A 22,380-nucleotide genomic window follows, 5' to 3' on the forward strand; every position below is an offset into this window, starting at 1 on the left:
CAGAGAGCCAGGTGAGGGCAGTGGGCCCTGTGAGGTGAGGGTGGACAGAATTCCCTTCTCTCTGTGTCTGTAGGTACAAGTTTCTAAGGGCTGATGCTGATTATGTTGGGGAGGCTGCAAATGCAGAGAGGCTTTGCTTGCAAAGAGGCTGCTGTGTCTGACTTGGGGAGCACAGCTTCTCCTGATCACCTTTCCCACTAATTAGGAGCAAATCTGTCCTTGGTGTTAGCTTCATGAAGAAAAAGGAGTCTGAAAGCTTCAAGCTGTCAGAGTGTCAGAGCTCCTCCTGCTCTCTCAGAGCAGCACAAGTGCTTGTGGCTTTGGGAAGCTGACAAAGTCCCATTGAGGCAGAGCAGAGTGAGGATCTTAATTGGAAGGGTGGGAGGTCTGCCTGGCACATGGTCCTGGGACCCCTGGCTGTCTAGAACAAAGCTCCCATGACAGTTTCCTGAGGAGGAGTGGGAAAGGAGACTGTGGAAGCTCTAATTAGGGAGGTAATTAAGGGACAAGTTTTCTTTGGCACTGGGGAATGTTTTACAGCTACTGCTGGGCTTCTGACAAGTCTGCAGATGTCAGGTGTTGACAGGAGTGTTTCAACACTCAGTTTGCTGTGGGCTGAGCTTAACCATTGTGCAGCCAGCTGGAAACTGCAGGGCAGTGGCCTGTGCTTTGGTAAGCTCTTCACAGGGACACACTTGGAGATCCCCAGGTGTCTGGGGAGAGGAGCTGCTGCAGAGTCCCAGCCATTGCTGCAGCTTCAAAGCCAAGGAATCTGAGCAGCCTGGTCTGGTGGGAAGTGTCCCTGCCCATGGCAGGAGGCTTGGAACTAGGCAGATGATCCTTGAGGTCCCTTCCAACCCTTCTGTGAAAAGAGGCTGGGACTACAACAGAGCTGCAGTGGGAGCTTTAACAGGGGTAGCTGCAAGCAGCACTTGCCAGCAGCTGTTGCTCTTTGCAGCCTCTGTGATGTCTAAAGAGCTCTGAGGTGCTTGCTGAGCCCCTGAAGTGCCCAGCTGGCCCTGCATGGGATGCTGGCAGTGCAGGACTGTGTGTGCCTGGGAGAGCAGAGCTTGGTCCCTGGTTGGAGCCTGGCCTGTGGCAGCCTTTGTCCAGTAGCTCTGCAGAGTGCTTGACCTGTGTAAGGGTTCCAAAGAGCATCAAACACGAGCCAGGGGGTAGGGAGGTGGCACACAGATGGCTGCCAGCATAAAGCAGGAGTGGACAGTGTGATGCTGATCATTCTTCCAGGCTTAGGCAGCAGAGCCCCTGACCCCTGCACGCAGCAGTGAGCTGCACAGATGGGCTTGGAGCTCTTCCTTGTACTCCCTGTGGCTGCCCTGGTGGGGATTGCAAGCTGTGGTGGTGGTTTTGCTCTTGACTGGGAGCTTGGCCAGGACTTCTTCCTGAGACATCCTCACCTTTGTTCCCTTTAAGTGTCACAAACCCCTCTGTACAGCTTCCTTGAGCAGATGCTGCTCTCCCCTTTCCTGCTTTCAAGGCTCATTCCATGTAGTGCTTTGATGTGCTTTTGTCCCTCAGCCAGGACCTACTCTGCTGTTGATAAAAGTCAAGGAGGACATGTTTTAACCTCCTAGGCTGTGCTTCATTCTGATCTCTGTGGCACATTGAAAGGCTTTTGTCAGACAGTCTCAGTGAACTCTTGTCATCCTCTAATGAAGAAACAGGAGGCAGGGGGTCAGCAGGGCAGAAAGTCCCTGGTTATTAGTGGGACAGGCATTGAAGCAGAGCAGGGAATGATTCCTGTTTAGACTGAGGGCTTGGAGACCTGGGAGTGTTCTAACCAGGCCTTGTCAAAGAGCTCACTCAATTAGAATAATGGTTGCTGACCCTCACTCCCCCTTCCCCCCTCTCCCCCCAGCATTGCCTGCATTAGAACTACTTAGAAAAGGGAGTGTTAATTGGGCAGAGAGATTGCCAAACCCTGGTGGCACTGCAGCAAAGACTTGCAAAGGAAAAGGGGAGGCAACCCCCCCTTAGAGGCAGGCTTTGCCTTGGGCTCACTGCAGCGGGACCCAGTTTGGTGGCTTGGATGTAGCCTGGGGAGAAGAAGCCAGAAGCTTTGGCAGCAGTTTGCCAAAGCACAGACTGAAGTCCTTTGCCACCTCCTCCTGTGGCTGTGAGCAGCATTCTGCTCTTGGGAGGGGGCTCAAAGGTGCCAATGGCTTTGTGTGGTGTTGAGACGTGGCTGCAGCCCTGCAGGTGCAGTCCTGCTGCAGGCAGCAAGGTCAGGGCAGCCTGAGTGCTGGCAGGCAGAGCACAGCCACCTCTGCCACCCTTCATCCAGCCTTTCCCTTTCACTGTGCCCGCTGCTTGTGAGGAACCTGAAGCTGAATTTCCCTGCCCTTGGCAGGGAGGTTGCAGCAGATGATCTCTAAGGTCCCTTCCAACCTAAGCCATTCTGTGATTGTAACTCAAGGACTACAGGGCTCTGGGCTGTGTCTGTGTTTGATGCTGCAGGCTGCTTGCCCTGGCAGTGCTTTGCATGGGAGAAATTCCCTTTCCTTCCTCAGGGGAGGGCAGGGATGGGCTGGGACTCAGGGCTGCTTCTGTGTTTGCTTATTTTTCCGGTGGGTCTGCTGAGCCCATCAGCCAGCCCTGGCCCACATGCTCTGTGTTCCCTCAGTACAGTGGAAACCTGATCCCCTGCAGCTCCAGCCCCCGGGGCAGCAGGACTGTCCTTTCTCTTGTGTTTGTGTTTAGGGACAGCCTTGCTTCCACCGGGCTGGTTTGTCCCAGGTCACTCAGGGAGTGGCTGCGGCTTGCCCACCCCTGCAGGCATTCGGGGGTGGAATGAATGGGAGGGATGGGAGGGTTTTGCTCCTCTGAGCGGTTCCCAGTCTGGATGGAAGGACTCTGAGGGGAGCACAGGAGCCCACGGATGCCATCCCCACAGCCTTCCCCTTTCAGCTGGGGCTCTGGAGCCTGAGGCTGGGGGCAGCAGCTGCCCTTTGGGGAGCCCCTCTGGCCCCTGCCGTGCTGTGAGCATCGCCGGCGGCTCCCGGCGCTGCGGAGGGACCTGGAGCCGCTCTGGGGTGGTGGCGAACTGGGCTGCAGAAAAAACAGCCACCAAGCCTAAAAACCTACTTCTTGTCATCTTTGAGTCTTCAGGAATGGAATTTTCCAGGGTCCCAGCAGGCTCCTTTTATTGTTTCCCCCTCTGACACCGCGCATGAGAGCTGACTCCGTGCGGGAAGCTCCGTCTGGAGGTGGCTGTTGGACTTGGCCAGAGTGAGAGGCACAGGGATTTCCTTCAGAGGGCACAGCCTGGGCAGGGCAATGGGCACTCCCACCTGTTTGAAGTGCTTTGGTGGGAAGCAGCCACAGCAGGAGAGGCGACAAGAGCTCCGCTCCTGGCTGCGCTCCCCTCTGAGCCGCGCTGCCGCTAGCAGCGCTTGTCCCAAGCGGTGGCAGCGCCTGATGAGGCCTTTGGAACCAGTCAGATGCTACCCAGAAGCTCAGCCCTGCGTGTACCACTGTAGGTATTCAACCTTCCTTTCAACTGCAGGCCCTGAGCACTCAGTGCCCTTCTGTTGAGCAGGGGAACTGAGGTGCCCAGCGTACAGGTGAGAGGAGGCCTTCGGCAGGAGGGTGGTGAGATTGGAATGGGCTGCCCAGGGAGCTTGGGGCTGTCCCCTCCCTGGAGCTGTTCCAAGGCCAGGCTGGGTGAGGCCTTGAGCAACCTGGGCTGGTGGGAGGTGTCCCTGCCCATGGCAGAGGAATTGGAGTGGAGGGTCTCTGAGGTCCCTTCCGACCTAAGCCATGCTGTGATGTGCACTGGATCCAAAGGGGGTGTGAAAGCTTGGGTTTGGGGAGCTTGTGTCCCTGCTGATCTATTGCAGCACTGATAAAATCCCCAGCTGGATGCTCCCCAGTCTCTTGATTCTGAACTTGCCTTGGGGGACTTGTGACTCTTGAGAATTCCTTGGGACCAGGGAGGTGATCTTGGCCCTGTACTCGGCACTGGTGAAGCCACACCTTGAATATTGGGCTCAGGTTTGGGCCTCTCACTCCAAGGACATTGAGGGCTGGAACAGGTCCAGAGAAGGACAGCAAGGCTGGGGAAGGGTCTGGAGAACAGGGCTGGGGGGGAACATAGGGAGCTGGAGTTGTTTGGTCTGGAGGAGGCTGAGGAGGAACCTCCTTGCTCTCTATAACCCCCTGAAAGGAGGTTGGAGTGAGGTGGGGGTTGGTCTCTTCTCCCTGGTATCAGGTGATGGAACAAGAGGAGATGGCCTCAAGCTGTGCCAGGGGAGGTTCAGATTGGAGCTTAGGAGCAATTTCTTTGCTGCAGCAGTGGTGAGGGATTGGAAGAGGCTGCCCAGGGAGGTGGTGGAGTCCCCACCCCTGGAGGTGTTGAAGAAATGTGTGGCCATGGCACTTTGGGACATGCTTTAATGGCCTTGGTGGGGTTAGATCAATGGTTGGGCTTGATGATCTTAGAGGTCTTTCCCAACCAAGCCAGTTTGATGATTCAGTGATTTGTAGGCTGCAGGACAGACTCTGTCCTTGATGTTTTGGCACAAGCTCTGTTACCTTTGCACAGAAATGGGACCTTGCATCTCCTTTGCCTGAGGCCCTCAGTGTAGTTGCTGCTGCTGCTGCTGTAGACTCTGAAGTGAATTTTACAGGGCAGTTTGCAGCCTTCCAGCCAGGTGAGTGCTGAGAGTGAGGAGTGCTGAGAGTGAGGAGTGCATCCCTGCAGGGACAGCCAGCTGCTCAGGTGTGCCTCATCCCCTGGCTGTGGCATCCTATCAAACTGCAGTTTGGTTCTTGCAACACAGAAATGTGGAGGCCTGAGGGGAAAATACCTGAGGATGCCACATCCACACCTTGGCTTCCTCTGCCTTTGTCATCTCTTGATGCTGGAAAATCCTTAGTAAGCATCAAGCATCACTTGGCTCAAACAGTTGGCTTAGGAGAAGGGAAGGCTCCAGGGAGACCTTAGAGCAGCCTTGCAGAAGGAGAGGAGAGGAGAGGAGAGGAGAGGAGAGGAGAGGAGAGGAGAGGAGAGGAGAGGAGAGGAGAGGAGAGGATATAGGAGAGGAGAGGAGAGGATAGAGGAGAGGAGAGGAGAGGAGAGGAGAGGAGAGGAGAGGAGAGGAGAGGAGAGGAGAGGAGAGGAGAGGATATAGGAGAGGATATAGGAGAGGATATAGGAGAGGATATAGGAGAGGAGAGGATAGAGGAGAGGAGAGGATAGAGGAGAGGATAGGATAGGATAGGATAGGATAGGATAGGATAGGATAGGATAGGATAGGATAGGATAGGATAGGATAGGATAGGATAGGATAGGATAGGATAGGATAGGATAGGATAGGATAGGATGGAATAGAACAGACCAGATTGGAAAAGACCTTTACATGAAGGAGGCTACAGGAGAGCTGAGGAGGGACTCTTGACAAGGGCTGGGAGTAACAGGATGAGGAGAAATGGCTTGGAGCTGGAAGAGGGCAGATTGAGTCTGGAGATGAGGAAGAAATTCTTTCCAGTGAGGGTGGGGAGAGACTGGACCAGGTTGCCCAGGGAGGTTAGAGAGATACAACCCAAATCAGCTGAGCTACAGAGTTGTATCTCTAGACAGCATTAGGCTCATGAGTCAGAGTGGCAAATTCAATCACACAGCAATCTGCTCCTAGAGTTTTGAAAGCCATTTTCTGGCTGGATAAGCCCCAGTGGATGAGGTGGGAGGCTGTGAAACACGTCCTGGGTGGACAGCAGTCCTTCACTGCCAGCTCTGCAAGGGCTGCCTGGGAGCTGGGGGGACTGCAATCTGCAGCTACCTGCTGGAAATGCTCCCTGATTGAGGAGCTCCTGGGCTCCCAGCAGAGAAGTGAATGCAGGATGGAGGTCTGGGGTGGAAAAGGTCCACAAGAGTGAAAGCTTTTTTAGACCACCCACTTGGAATGCAGGGAAGGATCTGCATGGCCTGTGATGGGAGAGACAGGACTGGTGACTTGCAGTGGGCACTTGAGACAACTCAGCTATTGAGGACCACAGCCTGCCTCCCTCCTTCTCTCCCTCCCCAGCTGCATAAACAGACTGGTTCTGCAGAGAATGATTACCAAATCATGCTGACAGCTTGCTGTCTGGGCTGTGCACTTCATAATAATCAAAGCCAAATGGAAATAAAGGCTCCCTGCTGAGAGAGGCATGCTCCCCAAATTTGCTTCCCATTTCTGCATGGATGAAATCCAAGTCAGGAGGGGGTTGGGAGGGTTTTCTTAACAGTAATCTGCTACCCAAAAGCTGCTTCCACCAGGGGCTTGCTTTCCCTCTCAGGGCTCTGCTTCATGTCAGCCTCTCCCAATGAAATCAACACTATCACCTAATGCTGATGTGATTACTTTTATAAGTCACAAGTGATGAATGGCTGAGGAAGGCAGGAAGCAAAACAAGCACTGGAGTAATACAAGAGATCTTTTCCAAGTGGAGCAATTGAAGTCAGTCTTCTCCAGGGCTGCTGTTTTGACTCCCAAGCAGTCTGGCCTTTTATACTGCTCCTCTAGGAGAAAGAGAAAGGCACAGCTCAGGAGGGTCAAAGAAAGGAGATTTGTTGTGAATGCTGTGCAGGCCACAAAGGGTTGGGTCAGTGGTTGGACTTGGTGGTCTGCAGGGTCTCTTGCAACCAAAACAGGGCCACAGAGAACAGACTTGTTGTAAATGCTGTGCAAGCTGTGAAGGGTTGGGTTAATGGTTGGCCTTGGTGGTCTTCAGAGTCTCTTGCAACCAAAGGAGGGTCATAGGAAATGAGACTTGTTGTAAATGTTGTGCAGGCCACAAAGGGTTGGGTCAGTGGTTGGACTTGGTGGTCTTCAGGATCTCTTGCAGCCAAAGCAGGGTCACAGAGAACAGACTTGTTGTAAATGCTGTGCAAGCTATGAAGGGTTGGGTTAATGGTTGGCCTTGGTGGTCTTCAGAGTCTCTTGCAACCAAAGGAGGGTCATAGGAAATGAGACTTGTTGTAAATGCTGTGCAAGCTACAAAGGGTTGGGTCAGTGGTTGGCCTTGGTGGTCTTCAGGGTCTCTTGCAACCAAAGGAGGGTCAAAGAAAAGAGACTTCTTGTAAATGCTGTGCAAGCTATGAAGGGTTAATGGTTGGCCTTGGTGGTCTTCAGGGTCTCTTGCATCCAAAATAGGGCAACAAAAAAGAGATTTGTCGTGAATGCTGTGCAGGCTATGGAAGGATAATGGTTGGACTTGGTGGTCTTCAGGGTCTCTTGAATCCAAAAGAGGGTCATAGAAAACAGACTTCTTGTAAATGCTGTGCAGGCTACAAAGGGTTGGGTCAATGATTGGACTTGGTGGTCTTCAGGGTCTCTTGCAACCAAAGGAGAGTCATAGAAAAGAGACTTGTTCTAAATGCTGTGCAGGCTACAAAGGGTTGGGTCAGTGGTTGGACTTGGTGGTCTTCAGGGTCTCTTGCAGCCAAAACAGGGCCACAGAAAACAGACATCTTGTAAATGCTGTGCAAGCTGTGAAGGGTCAGTGATTGGCCTTGGTGGTCTTCAGGGTCTCTTGCAACCAAAATGATTCTGTGGTTCTTTGGAATATCTCAGACCTGCTGCTGGCTTCCTGCTGAAGCTGGAGAGTGTAAGCAAGGCTCAGCTGATCAGCACCCAACTCAAAGTGGGACTGGGCTGTGTTGGATTTGTCCCTCAAAGCTCAGGATCACAAAGGCTTTGTCACAAGCCACTGCTTGTCACCATGGTGGTTATTCCCTCTCCAGGAAACCTGTGCAGGGCTTGTGTGGGGGGTGGTGTTGCAAGTGTGCTGGTAGCCCAGCAGACTGGTTCACTGGGGATGATGTTCTGGCAAGCCAAGAATTGCTGCTGAAACCACACAGACAGGTGGAGTGTGTTTAGAAGTCTCTTCTGCTCCATGCTCAAGAGCCCCAGCTGCCTCAGCCCTGCCTCAGCAGGGAGATGCTCCACTGCCTCCAGCAGCTTTGTGGCTCTGGGCTGGGCTCTTACAAGCAGTCCACTGAGCTCCTGCTTGAACTGGACACAATATTCCAGCTGTGGCCTTAGCAGGGCAGAGCAGAAGGGCAGGAGAACCTCTCTGACCTACTCACCACAGCCCTTCTAAACCACCCCAGGATGGCCTTGGCCACAAGGGCACATTGCTGGCTCAGGGGCATCCTTCTGCCCACCAGGCCCCCCCAGGTCCTTTTCCCCAGAGCTGCTCTGCAGTAAGTCAGTCCCCAACCCAATTCCTCCTGCAGACCTTGCTCCTTTATGAAGGTTTTCCATTCCCTAGCTGAAGAGCAGATCCCTTGGCCCTGGGAGGAGGGAACTGTGAGTCTGGAGAGTGTGTTTTAAAAGCTCCATCTGCCTTTGAAGCCTGTGGTGTTTATTTCTTGACCAGGTGCCTTATCAAGCTGAGCCCTTGTTTTGCTCCAGGCAGAGGAACATTCTTGGCAAAGCAGAGCACTTAGAGATTGTGGCTCTTGCAATGAGAGGTCCCTGAAAGGAAGCAGAGGAAGGTAGTCCCTAAAGTATCTCCAGAAGAAGATGACTTTGAGTCAAGGGCATTGGGACTGAGGGGACTGGCCCCGGGAATGTCTGTCTGACAGGTTGTGCACAATCAGGGAGCAGTAAGAAATCATTGTGAAGCATTGTGTGCATGTGGAATGGTCCAGAACACAGGACTCTGACCCAGCTGTGCTGCCAGACAGGCTGCTGGAGGCATGGGGACAGGGATGGGGGGCACCAGCAGAGAGGCTGAGCTGCTAAAGCTGCTCAGTTTGGGAACACCCCCAGGGGTGGGGACTCCACCACCTCCCTGGGCAGCCTGTTCTACTCCCTGAGCACTCTTGCACTGAAGCCATTCCTAAGATCCAAGCTAAACCTCCACTGGAGCAACTCAAGGCTGCTTCCTCTCATCCTGTTTTCAGTTAGTTGAGAGAAGAGGCCAACACCAGCCTCACTCCAGCCTCCTTCCAGGGAGGTGTAAGGAGCAGTGAGGTCTCCTCACAGCCTCCTCTTCTCCAGACTAAACAACCCCATCTCCCTCAGCATCTTCTTGTAAGACCTTCCTGAGACACTTGAAGGTGTCCAGAGAAGGGCAAGGAGGCTGGGGAGGGGTCTGGAGCACAGCCCTGGGAGGAGAGGCTGAGGGAGCTGGGGTTGCTTAGCCTGCAGAAGAGGAGGCTCAGGGGAGACCTTCTTGCTCTCTCCAACTCCCTGCAGGGAGGTTGTAGCCAGGTGGGGGTTGGTCTCTTCTCCCAGGCAAGCAGCACCAGAACAAGAGGACACAGTCTGAAGCTGTGCCAGGGGAAGTTTAGGCTGGAGGTGAGGAGAAAGTTCTTCCCTGAGAGAGTTGTTAGCTGTTGGAATGTGCTGCCCAGGGAGGTGGTGGAGTCCCCATCCCTGGAGGTGTTCAAGAGGGGATTGGATGTGGCACTTGGAGCCATGGTTTAGTCAGAAGGACTGTGGTGACAGGTTGGACTTGATCTCTGAGGTCTCTTCCAAGCTTGGTGATCCTGGGATCCTGTGAAAGGCGGCGTGCTGGCTGTGCCACTGGTAGAATCCATCAAGGAGTGGTGGGGTTAGGTTCTGCAGGGAGCTTGGGTTTGGTATAAGGACCCTCCTGCAGAGCTGTCAGCCTGAGTGTCGTGCTCCTGGCAGTGTCACTTCTCTCTTGCCCTTCCTCTCTGCCTGGGAGCACTCCACTGACTGTCTTCTGGGTTTGCTTTGCAGTGCCTCGGATCAACGGGCACCCGAAACTGGAGAGGCACCGCGAGCACCCCGCGGGCTACGACAGCTCCTCCACCATGATGAGCAGTGAGCTGGAATCCAGCAGCTTCATTGACTCTGATGATGATGACAACACAAGCAGGTAGGGCACTGCCACAGTCACTCTCAAGTGCTGTCTGCATCTGTTTCCCAGCCCCTTGCCTCCACTCTGAGCTTCCCTAGAGGTGCTGCCTGGGGGGGTGAGAAGACTTCTGCCTTCTCTTTTCATTTAGTCCTAATTTGCTTCAGTTCCCCCCTTCTTTTCTTCTGTTCCCTGCTGCCTCTGATTTGGGGGGTGGGTTAGATGGCCTATGGATTGGCCATTGGAATGTGCTGCCCAGGGAGGTGGTGGAGTCTCCATCCCTGGAGGTGTTTAGGAGGAGACTGGGTGGGGTGCTTGGTGCCATGGTTGAGTTGATCAGATGGTGTTGGGTGATAGGCTGGACTGGATGATCTCAAAGGTCTCTTCCAACCTGGTTAATTCTATTCCCTTCCCTTCCTCTTCTTTCCCTTCCTCTTCTTTCCCTTCCTCTTCTTTCCCTTCCTCTTCTTTCCCTTCCTCTTCTTTCCCTTCCTCTTCTTTCCCTTCCTCTTCTTTCCCTTCCTCTTCTTTCCCTTCCTCTTCTTTCCCTTCCTCTTCTTTCCCTTCCTCTTCTTTCCCTTCCTCTTCTTTCCCTTCCTCTTCTTTCCCTTCCTCTTCTTTCCCTTCCTCTTCTTTCCCTTCCTCTTCTTTCCCTTCCTCTTCTTTCCCTTCCTCTTCTTTCCCTTCCTCTTCTTTCCCTTCCTCTTCTTTCCCTTCCTCTTCTTTCCCTTCCTCTTCTTTCCCTTCCTCTTCTTTCCCTTCCTCTTCTTTCCCTTCCTCTTCTTTCCCTTCCTCTTCTTTCCCTTCCTCTTCTTTCCCTTCCTCTTCTGTCCCTTCCTCTTCTTTCCCTTCCTCTTCTTTCCCTTCCTCTTCTTTCCCTTCCTCTTCTTTCCCTTCCTCTTCTTTCCCTTCCTCTTCTTTCCCTTCCTCTTCTTTCCCTTCCTCTTCTTTCCCTTCCTCTTCTTTCCCTTCCTCTTCTTTCCCTTCCTCTTCTTTCCCTTCCTCTTCTTTCCCTTCCTCTTCTTTCCCTTCCTCTTCTTTCCCTTCCTCTTCTTTCCCTTCCTCTTCTTTCCCTTCCTCTTCTTTCCCTTCCTCTTCTTTCCCTTCCTCTTCTTTCCCTTCCTCTTCTTTCCCTTCCTCTTCTTTCCCTTCCTCTTCTTTCCCTTCCTCTTCTTTCCCTTCCTCTTCTTTCCCTTCCTCTTCTTTCCCTTCCTCTTCTTTCCCTTCCTCTTCTTTCCCTTCCTCTTCTTTCCCTTCCTCTTCTTTCCCTTCCTCTTCTTTCCCTTCCTCTTCTTTCCCTTCCTCTTCTTTCCCTTCCTCTTCTTTCCCTTCCTCTTCTTTCCCTTCCTCTTCTTTCCCTTCCTCTTCTTTCCCTTCCTCTTCTTTCCCTTCCTCTTCTTTCCCTTCCTCTTCTTTCCCTTCCTCTTCTCCTCTTATTCTTACTCCCATTCCATTCCCTGCCATGCCATGCCATTCTATTCCAACCCAGCACAGAGAATTCATCCTGTTGTGTATAGTCACCATGAAGTTATTGGAGTCACTTTCCCAGCTGCCTGTAGTCACTGTTCCCATTAAGAGCAGAAACTCTCTTCCTGCTCTTCCCTTTGTAATAGCATGGGTGATCACATTTGAAGATCAAAGCCCTGTGCAGCTCTCTGCCTATTTACCAAGTCATGGTGTGGGTAATGTAACAAAGTACCTTCAGCAGAGGATCCTAATGAGCATGCACTTCACTGAGGCTGGGTTGGGAAGGAATTCCTGGGTAATTGCAGAGTCTGGGACCTGGGAGCAGCACAGGAATTCATCCAAGCTGCTGCTGTTGCAAAGGCAGGCTGGGATGCCACATGTTTGTAGGTCAAGAGAGGTTCTCCTCCCCCTCTGCTCTGCCCTGCTGAGCCCACATCTGCAATCTTGTGTCCAGTTCTGGGCCCCTTGGTTCAAGAAGAACCTCAGGGGACTGCATGAAAGAGTCCAGCCCAGAGCCACAAAGCTGCTGGAGGCAGTGGAACATCTCCCTGCTGAGGCCAGGCTGAGGGAGCTGGGGCTTGGAGCAGAGGAGCCTGGGGGCTGCCCTCATTGCTGGTGATAAAGATGTGCAGGGATGCAGTTCCAGTGAGAATGCCAACACCTGAAGATACAGAAGAATTAAACCTGGATGCTTTACACTTCACCTGGATGCTCCTGTGAATAAAGGGTTGGCAAGATCAGGAGCTCACCTGGTTGCACTCTGAGGCTTCCTAAAGCCTTTAGGGCTCCTAACCCTCCTCCCCTCCCTCCCTAAAGGAAAAAAACCCTCAAGCCTGCCATGCCCAACAACAACCCTGCAGCTGATTTTGTTTCTTGTACATAACTGAACCATTTCCATGGCAGCAAGATATGCAGCAGGGCAGGATTAGCACAGGCAGGGTGGCCACTGAAGCACTTTCCACTTAGACCCAGCTAAAATCTTTCTAGACTGGCAAAGTGAAACTTCCTGCCTCTGACCTGAGAAGAAAGAGCCTTTCCCTTTCTAGGCTGGGGCAGGAGCTTTTGGCACAGAGAGGAGCTGCCAGGCCAGCTAGTCAGGAAGAGCAACTCAATGGAATGCTCCAAGGTATGCTGTTGTGGTAGGGTGATGATGTTCTCAAGCAGATGAGAGATTGTGCTGGCAGGGAGAAGTTTGCTTTAGAGGCAAATAGAACAATCCAGCATGCTCCTGATCTGCTGGAGACAGCGGCCTGGGGAAGGAGGAGGTTTGAAGGGGGTAAGTTTGTTTAATAGCAGCTGAGGAACTCTGGTGGCAGAGCCTGGGGTGGAAAGGAGACTGCTCATAGAGGAGGGCAGCTGCAAAGGGGGTGCTGCTGGCATGGAAGGGCTGTGAGGCTGAGGATGCTTTTCTAAGAGTGTTTGGCAGTGACTGGGTTTGGTTTTAACTTGGAGCAGAGTTGGTTTCTTTCCACTCCAAGGTAATTCTGCTGCATTTAGTTAGAGAGAGAGAAGAATTCTTCTGTTCCAGTGAAGGAGTTTGTTCAGGGCAAAGCCATCAGGATGTTAGAGGAGAGTGCAGGAGCCTTCAGGCAGTGTGAGTGCAGATGTGTATTCACAGCTCCAGGGGAGTGCAGGAGCCTTCAGGCAGTGTGAGTGCAGATGTGTGTTCACAGCTCCAGGGGAGTGCAGGAGCCTTCAGGCAGTGTGAGTGCAGATGTGTTTGTCCACAGCTCCAGGGGAGTGCAGGAGCCCTCAGGCAGTGTGAGTGCAGATGTGTGTTCACAGCTCCAGGGGAGTGCAGGAGCCTTCAGGCAGTGTGAGTGCAGATGTGTGTTCACAGCTCCAGGGGAGTGCAGGAGCCTTCAGGCAGTGTGAGTGCAGATGTGTTTGTCCACAGCTCCAGGGGAGTGCAGGAGCCCTCAGGCAGTGTGAGTGCAGATGTGTGTTCACAGCTCCAGGGGAGTGCAGGAGCCTTCAGGCAGTGTGAGTGCAGATGTGTGTTCACAGCTCCAGGGGAGTGCAGGAGCCTTCAGGCAGTGTGAGTGCAGATGTGTGTTCACAGCTACAGGGGAGTGCAGGAGCCCTCAGGCAGTGTGAGTGCAGATGTGTTTGTCCCCAGCTCCAGGGGAGTGCAGGAGCCCTCAGGCAGTGTGAGTGCAGATGTGTTTGTCCCCAGTTTCAGGGGAGTGCAGGAGCCCTCAGGCAGTGTGAGTGCAGATGTGTTTGTCCCCAGTTTCAGGGGAGTGCAGGAGCCCTCAGGCAGTGTGAGTGCAGATGTGTGTTCACAGCTCCAGGGGAGTGCAGGAGCCCTCAGGCAGTGTGAGTGCAGATGTGTTTGTCCCCAGTTCCAGGGGAGTGCAGGAGCCCTCAGGCAGTGTGAGTGCAGATGTGTTTGTCCCCAGTTCCAGGGGAGTGCAGCCATGGTTTCCTTTGTTTCCAGAGCAGGATCTGACTGGCTGTTGGTGGGGGTTGCTCCTAGGAGGTGGTGTTCTTACTGGAGACTGATGCAGGGAGCTCCTGGTGACTTTGCAGTAAGAGGCTTGCTGCTGTCTTCTGTTAAGCAGATGCTGGAACAGTCTCTCTTGAAAGCCTGGCAGACATCTGGAGCTGCAGGGTTATTGTCAGCAGTTTGCAACTGGTTTGGTGGTAGCTGAACTAATTCACTGCCAAATATTGATGGCATTTACTTCTCCTTTAAAAAGTGAACATTTTTAACTCTGTGGCTGAGTTTTCTGGAGCCAGTGATTCCTTTTCCCCCTCCCTTTGCAGGGTGTAGGTTGGGCAAATGATTCTGGATTCTTTGACACCATCTCCTCTGTGGGATTGAGTTCTTGCTAGCATTGCAGTCAGGGCTGGTGCAGGGAATTGGTAGCTGAGGCTTTGAGATTTGTTTCTCACCCTTGCACTTTCTTTCCCCCCCCTCCCCCAAATCTCCCATGGATATTTGGTCTCCCTGTTCTTGCTCATCAAGTCTTGGTGTTGCTCATCAGAGTGCAGCAGCAGCAGCTTGTGCTCATTTCTGGGCTGCTTCAGAAGGTAAATGTTGCTGTTCATGAAAAATAGATTGGAGCTGCTGGGTAGCATCCAGACACTCCTAGAATGAGAGAGGTGCTGCAGTGTCTGCAGTGGTTCAGCAAGCGTGCACTCAGGCTCTGGATTGAAAAGGGATGCCAGGGAGAGGTGATGAAGTGTGCCATAGCTGCAGGAAAGCAGATCAAGGCTTGATTCACCCCTGCTATGAGGACAGGCTGGGGGAGCTGGGGTTGTTCAGCCTGGAGAAGAGAAGACTCCAGGGGGACCTTAGAGCTGCCTTCCAATGGCTGAAGGGATCCTACAGGAAGGCTGCAGAGGGACTTTGCATCAGGACAAGGGGGAATGGTTTGAAGCTGAGTGAGAGGAGGGGTAGATTGGATCTTTGGAAGAAGTTCATCAGGGAGGTTGGAGTAGGTGATCCCTGAGGTCCCTTCCAACCTAAGCCATTCTGTGAGCATAGAATCATAGAATTGTCAGGGCTGGAAGGGACCTCAAGGCTCAGCCAGCTCCAAGCCCCCTGCCATGGGCAGGGACACCTCACACCACAGCAGGTTGCTCACAGCCACCTCCAGCCTGGCTGCAAACACCTCCAGGGATGAGGCTTCCACCACCTCCCTGGGCAGCCTGTGCCAGGCTCTCACCACCCTCATGGGGAACAACTTCTTCCTCACTTCCAATCTGAATCTCCCCACTTCTAGTTTTGCTCCACCCCCCCCAGTCCTATCCCTCCCTGACACCCTCAAAGTCCCTCCCCAGCTTTCCTGTAGCCCCCTTCAGATACTGCTGTGCACTAGAACAGGGAGAAGCTGGCATAGCCAAGGAGCCTTGGCTCAGCCTGTCCTCACAGCAGAGGTGCTGCAGCCCTTGGGTCATCTTTGTGCCCCTCCTCTGGACTTGCCCCAACAGCTCTGTGTCCTTCTGCTGCTGGGGACACCAGAACTGGATGCAGGACTGGAGATGGAGTACAAAGAATGAAGTGTCTGAATGCAGTGAATTCTCTTTCTCCTCAGTGACCACTTGAGGATGTCATCCTGACAAGGTGACAGGAAGCACTGCACACTCCTTGAGTGCTGAAGCCCCAAGGTGTGGTGTGGCAGTGGGTGAAATAGGTGTGTGAACAATGCAAGTCCAGTGCCTGGACACTGGGAGTGACTTTGAAGTTTGATTTTAGCAGTCCAAAGGACAGATGAAGTTTCAAGGCTTAGTTCTTTCAGCTCTGGACTAGCTCAGCTGTCTGCACAGCTAATGCTGTGTGTGCAGCAGGGAACAGAGCCTGTGAGCAGAGGGTTTGGTTGCAGGTGGGAGCACTGAGTGGAAGAGGGGCACCCACATCTCCCTCCTAGCCCCTGAAGGTATCTTGAGGCTTGCCTTGGGTTCCTGCAGGAAAGCTCCCCCAGTCTTTTGCCTCTTTGCTGCCTCTCCCAAAGAGCTGCCAGGTCCCTGTGATGTCAGCAACACACCTTGGCTGTCTTCACATGCTCCTGCTGTCCTGTGTGCTGCAAAGGTTTAGCTGAGTCCTGCTGGTTCAGTAGCACTCAGTGGAATTCTGGGAGAGAAAGGGAGGAAAATGAAACTGGAAATGGGAGGAGGAAGGATACTGATAATACAGTGTGAGAGGAGAGTGTTGTGTCAATGGGAAGAGGAAGGACACTGATAATACAATGTAAGAGGAGAGTGTTGTGCCAGTGGGAAGAGGAAGGACACTGATAATACAGTGTGAGAGGAGAGTGTTGTGTCAATGGGAAGAGGAAGGACACTGATAATACAGTGTGAGAGGAGAGTGTTGTGCCAGTGGGAAGAGGAAGGACACTGATAATACAGTGTGAGAGGAGAGTGTTGTGTCAATGGGAAGAGGAAGGACACTGATAATACAGTGTGAGAGGAGAGTGTTGTGCCAGTGGGAAGAGGAAGGACACTGATAATACAGTGTGAGAGGAGAGTGTTGTGTCAATGGGAAGAGGAAGGATACTGATAATACAGTGTGAGAGTGTTGTGCCAGTGGGAAGAGGAAGGACACTGATAATACAGTGTGAGAGGAGAGTGTTGTGCCAATGGGAAGAGGAAGGACACTGATAATACAATGTAAGAGGAGAGTGTTGTGCCAGTGGGAAGAGGAAGGACACTGATAATACAATGTAAGAGGAGAGTGTTGTGCCAATGTTTGCCAGCAGGAGAGGGCTGAATGTTGAACAAGTCCAATTCTGGGAGCCCTGCATCTGAGACCTCCTCATTTTTCCTGTAGGAAAGGCAAAACCTCATCAAACCAGGTGCTGTGAGCTGCTTGCACAGACCAAGAACTATCAGACTTTTAATCTCTGTTTTTTCCCAAACACCTCTTGGCTCTTCACACAGGTCTGCCTGGCTGGGAGGGGGGCAGCAAAAGGAGTGTGTGAGGTTGGCATGCCTGAAATAGCTCTGTGAACTCAAGGAGCACGGCAGGAGCTTCCCTGCCTCTGAGCAGTTCCACCATCTGCAGTGTTCAGCTCCCTGAAACACACCTACCCTGTGCAAGCTGCTGCCTTGGAGCCTCACAACACCACCAAGCTCCTTTGGGAAGCTGCTGCTCTCAAGCTTGGCTTGAGGTGCTTTAGCATTCCTGCATGGGGCTGGAACTGAAGGCAGGGCTGTGGGGCTGGAACTGAAGGCAGGGCTGTGGGGCTGGAACTGAAGGCAGGGATGTGGGGCTGGAACTGAAGGCAGGGATGTGGGGCTGGAACTGAAGGCAGGGATGTGGGGCTGGAACTGAATGCAGGGCCATGGGGCTAGAACTGAAGGCAGGGATGTGGAGCCTGGGGAGGCAGGGCCATGGGGCTGGAACTGAAGGCAGGGCTGTGGGGCTGGAACTGAAGGCAGGGCCGTGGGGCCTGGGGAGGCAGGGCCATGGGGCTGGAACTGAAGGCAGGGCCAAGGGGCCTGGGGAGGCAGGGCCATGGGGCTGGAACTGAAGGCAGGGCCAAGGGGCCTGGGGAGGCAGGGCCATGGGGCTGGAACTGAAGGCAGGGCTGTGGAGCTGGAACTGAAGGCAGGGCCATGGGGCTGGAACTGAAGGCAGGGCCATGGGGCCTGGGGAGGCAGGGCCATGGGGCTGGAACCGAAGGCAGGGCTGTGGAGCCTGGGGAGGCAGGGCCATGGGGCTGGAACTGAAGGCAGGGCCATGGGGCCTGGGGAGGCAGGCTGGCAGCCCTGCTGCCTTTGTGAAGTGCCAGTTCCATTGGTGCTGTGCAGGGTTGGGTTTTTACTTCTGTTTTTTTCCCCCAGTGGAGCATTGCTTTGCCTTTTTTGGGGCCTTTCTTGACATGCTGAACAGAAGGGAGTTGCCTCTGTGGTGTGACTCTGGGATCTGGGATCTGGGCTTTGTTCCATGCTTCTGAGAGTCATTTAGGCAGCTCCATTTCTGCCTCTCCATCAGGAGAATGATTTTGAGGTTCCTCATCCCTGGGGGTGTGTGTGTGGCACATTTAGGTTCTAGCAGTTTCAAAAGCCTGGAAAAAAAGCCCCACCCCAAGCAAACCAACACAGTAAACCAGAATAAACCCATGGACACTCTTCCCCTCTCACTGCTTGGTAGCTGTTCCCAGCTGCTGATGGATTCCACTGGATTCAAGCCCCCACATGAAATTCCTTCAAACAGGGTGGGTAGCAGCAGAAGGAAATAACAGCACCGTGCCAAGGCTCCCCAGAAAAGGATCCCTGGAGGCTCTCCAGGCTGGCTGCTGCTCTCTCAAAGCAGAGCTTGGAACCAGGGCTGGCCCTGCGGGGTGCATTCCTCTTTGATGGGCCTGGAGTCAGAACCACCTCTCAAGCAGTGGCAGATGGCTCCCTCTGAGCTTTGGGTGGTTACATCAGGGTGATCTATGCCTGCTGAGCTGTGGGTTGCACTCAGAGTTGCTCTCCAAAGAGTAAATGGCACTCTGATCCGGGCTGTGGTTCAGCTGGTGCCTTCTCTGTGCTCCCAGCAGAGGCTGAGACCCAGCTCAGGCTGGGCTGGAGCAGCAGCTGGGCACCGAGCAGAGCAGAGCATTGTCAGCCTGCTGGAGCTGGCTCTGGGATTTGGTCTCCTGCATTTGTAGGGATCAGCCTTTCTTTGGCAGGGGGCAGTGAGATGGCAGTGGCTCAGCTTCCCAGAGCTGACATTTGCTCTCCTTTTCCCTCAGGCTGAGCAGCTCCACTGAGCAGAGCACTTCCTCGCGCCTCATCCGCAAGCACAAGCGCCGGAGGAGGAAGCAAAGGATGCGGCAGATTGACAGGGTAAGGGTGGCATCAGCTCTGCCCCGGGGCCTGAGCTGGGCTTTCCTGAGGGCAGCAGGTGTCTCTGTGGTGGAGGTGTCCCTGCTGACTGCAGGGGGCTTGGACAAGACAACCTTTGAGGGTCCCTTCCAACCCGATGCAATCTGTGACTCGGGAAGGGATCCAGAGCAGCTCTGTGCCCTGCTGCGTTCAGTGGGAAGGTTCCTTTGGCTCCACTCTACCCTGGACTAAACCTCTGACATTTGAAGCTCTGCAGCACTAGAGTCAAGCCTTTTTCTCCTCTCCCTTTCTCCTTTTCAAAGGGTTAGAGTGGATCTTAGGAAGAAGTTCTTCAGTAGGAGGGTGGAGAGATGCTGGAACAGGCTGCCCAAGGAGGTGGTGGATGCCTCCTCCCTGGGGGTGTTCAAGGCCAGGTTGGGTGAGGCCTTGAGCAGCCAAGTCTGGCAGGGAGGTTGGAGTAGATGAGCTCTGAAGTCCCTTCCAACCATTCTGTGGTTCTATACTCTTTGTGCTTTGCTTACAAATTCTACATGAAGCAGACTTTTGAGGCCACAGTGCCTTCTGGATTCATCAGCTCCCTGTGCCAGTCACACTGTTGATCAGTTCCCAAGGGCTTCATCCCCAGTGTCTGCTCATTTCTTTTGAAGTGCCTTGCTCTGAGCCACCTCAAACCTGGAGAATTTCTGCCTGTTGTGTTTTGCAGTCCTCCTCGTTCAGCAGCATCACCGACTCCACCATGTCCCTAAATATCATCACTGTCACCCTCAACATGGGTAAGGAGCTCAGCAGTGCTTGGGGTGATGGATGGCAAGTGACACTGCTGCCTTTGCTTGGGGTGTAGTAGCATTTGGAGCCAGCAGGAAGTTCCTTGATCGGAGGGGATGCCACTTGGCTCAAGGGTCAGGCTCAGTGATCTGAAAGCTCTTCTCCAACCAAACCAATTCTGTCAGTTCTGGGAACTGAACCAAGGGAATGGTAGCTGGGAGCTGCTGCCTCCTGGGGTCCTGCTCCAGTGCTGGATGGTTTTGAGCTGCTTGCACAAGCACATCAGTGTTTAGATCAGCTGGGGCTGTTCAGTCTGGAAAGGGCTTCAAGGAGACCTTCTTGTGGCCTGCCAGGATCTGCAGGGGGCTCCAAGAAAGCTGGGGAGGGACTTTTGAGGGTGTCAGGGAGTGATAGGACTAGGGGGGGATGGAGCAAAAGTAGAAATGGGGAGATTCAGATTGGGTGTTAGGAAGAAGTTGTTCCCCAGGAGGGTGGTGAGAGCCTGGCACAGGTTGCCCAGGGAGGTGGTGGAAGCCTCATCCTCATCCCTGGAGGTGTTTGCAGCCAGGCTGGAGGTGGCTGTGAGCAACCTGCTGTGGTGTGAGGTGTCCCTGCCCATGGCAGGGGGTTGGAACTGGCTGAGCCTTGAGGTCCCTTCCAACCCTGACACTTCTCTGCCTCTATAACCTTTGCTAATCGTGGCCCTGCTGATGTGTCGCTGAGAGAACCGAGCTTTCCAGGCTGGTGTTAGCTCTTCACTAGCATTCCAGTCACTTTGTTTGCTTTCCCCCCTCCCCCCCTTCCCTTCCACTTTCTCTCTGTGTAGAGAAGTATAACTTCCTGGGCATCAGCATTGTAGGGCAGAGCAATGACCGTGGTGACGGCGGCATCTACATCGGCTCCATCATGAAGGGAGGAGCTGTGGCGGCGGACGGCCGGATCGAGCCCGGGGACATGCTGCTGCAGGTTGGTCTCTGCCCCCCAAACACCTCCTGCTGCCTTGTGCTTCGGTGCCTCAGCTCACTCATCCCACCAGCTCCATGGGTTTTAGTCAGCAAGGGAACAGAATTCATTCATGGCTCAGGGAATCTTCTCATTTAAACCTTGAATTCTTTGGCCAACTCTGCTGGGCTCCTCAGGTCAAGAAGGACATGGAGAGGCTGGAAGGTGTCCAGAGAAGGGCAACAGAGCTGGGGAGGGGTCTGGAGCACAGCCCTGGGAGGAGAGGCTGAGGGAGCTGGGGTTGCTTAGCCTGCAGAAGAGGAGGCTCAGGGGAGACCTTCTTGCTCTCTCCAACTCCCTGCAGGGAGGTTGGAGCCAGGTGGGGGTTGGTCTCTTCTCCCAGGCACCCAGCACCAGAACAAGAGGCCACAGTCTCAAGCTGTGCCAGGGGAGGTTTAGGCTGGAGGTGAGGAGAAAGTTCTTCCCAGACAGAGAGATTGGCCACTGGGATGTGCTGCCCAGGGAGGTGGTGGAGTCCCCATCCCTGGAGGTGTTCCAGAGGGGATTGGATGTGGCACTTGGAGCCATGGTTTAGTTGTCAGGAGGTGTTGGGTGACAGCTTGGACTTGATGATCTCTGAGGTCTTTTCCAACCTTATTGATTCTATGATTCTCTGATTCTAGATTCTATGATTCTGTGATTTAATGATTCTATGTATCTGTGACTCTATGATGCTATGATTCTATGATGCTATGATTCTATCACTCTGTGACTCTGATGCTATGACTCTGTGACTGTGACTCTGTGATTCTCTGGGTAACTGATGCGCTCTGAGAAACAGGACTGCTGCAGCTGCTCAGAGGAGTGGAGAGAGTGAGAAGGCAAATAAATGTGGAAGCAAAGAATGCAAATGCCTCTTCACCTGCCTGTTGCCAAGCCTGACCTCTGCTCTTTGCCCCATTCCAGGTGAATGATGTCAATTTTGAGAACATGAGCAATGACGATGCCGTGAGGGTGTTACGGGAAATAGTCTCCAAACCAGGGTGAGCACAGCACTGAATCTCCTGCTGCTTCTCCTCCAGGGGCACTTAGTGGTGCTGGGCAAACCTCAGAGAAACCAACTTTTCCCTCTCAATAAAGCAAGCAGTGTGTGTGTGTGTGTGTGACTGCTGATCTCGACCCTGAGCTGCTCAGGGCGAATGATGGATGCCTGAGCCTGCTTCCAAAGTGGCAGCCAAAGGCAACAGCCAGAGGAGTTGCCTGGCTTCAGCAGCCCTGTTTGTTTCTGTGATGAGTGGTTTGGTATCTGCAGAGCTGATCATTTGGTTTCACCAGCAGTGCTCATGATCTGTGCAAAACATCCTGGTGCTGCTTTGTACTGAAAATAACCTTGCCCAGCATCTCAGAAGCCTTCTCAGGAGGTCCTTGGCAGCTGGTTGGACAGGAAGGGGTTTGTTTCAAAGAGGTCATTGTAGCAGCTGCAGCTTCTGCAGGAAAAGTTGAGTCACCTTCCTTTGTTTTCTTTCTTCCCAGACCTATCAGCCTAACAGTAGCCAAATGCTGGGACCCTACTCCCAGGAGTTACTTCACCATCCCCAGGGGTGAGTAGATGTTTGTGCTCTTTGCTGGGGTTCCTGTGGAGCCCTCAGGGTTCAGAAGGTTTGCAGCTGTTGGGACATCTGTTTTTTTCCCCCCACCACTTTGATGCCTCCAAGTTTGGGTTTCTTCTTCACTTTTCATTTTGGGAGGCAGGGCTTTCATATCCTCTGGCTGAGACCTCAGTGCCTGCTGACCTCGTGGGAGTTTCCCTTTTGGTTTACATGGTTGTGGGTCAAGATCTTAACCCTCTGGTGGCTGTATCCTTGTGGTCTCCAAAGCTTTTCAGTTTGATAGGAAGATTGGAGGATGACTGTGGTGCTGCAGAGCCTCACTGTGTCACATGGACACTTCCCAGAAAGAAATTAGCCTGAGCCTTGGTAGAAGCTGAGGCAAACCTGGTTGGAAATGATCTGCTTTGAGAACTTCTGGCTTAATAAACCTTCCAGCTCTCACCTTGACAAAACCCAGCTGCCTCCTGCTGGTGAGTCA

General features: G+C 53.4%; 1 protein-coding gene across 3 annotated transcripts in view; it reads left to right on the forward strand.

The window, feature by feature from the left end:
- DVL1 (dishevelled segment polarity protein 1) overlaps positions 1 to 22,380 on the forward strand; it is an 88,163-nt gene that overhangs the window by 54,194 nt on the left and 11,589 nt on the right. For all 3 annotated transcript variants that reach the window (XM_068158256.1, XM_068158255.1, XM_068158257.1), the window contains exons 5-10: positions 9,720 to 9,858; positions 18,492 to 18,585; positions 19,289 to 19,358; positions 20,177 to 20,316; positions 21,259 to 21,335; positions 21,826 to 21,893. In XM_068158256.1, the coding sequence (XP_068014357.1) occupies positions 9,720 to 9,858; positions 18,492 to 18,585; positions 19,289 to 19,358; positions 20,177 to 20,316; positions 21,259 to 21,335; positions 21,826 to 21,893 (588 nt within the window). The remainder of the gene's footprint in view (positions 1 to 9,719; positions 9,859 to 18,491; positions 18,586 to 19,288; positions 19,359 to 20,176; positions 20,317 to 21,258; positions 21,336 to 21,825; positions 21,894 to 22,380) is intronic.

Source organism: Melanerpes formicivorus, unplaced genomic scaffold (assembly GCF_026170545.1).
Source record: "Melanerpes formicivorus ecotype bairdi unplaced genomic scaffold, bMelFor1.0.p_v2 SCAF_39, whole genome shotgun sequence".
Classification (NCBI taxonomy): Eukaryota; Metazoa; Chordata; class Aves; order Piciformes; family Picidae; genus Melanerpes; species Melanerpes formicivorus.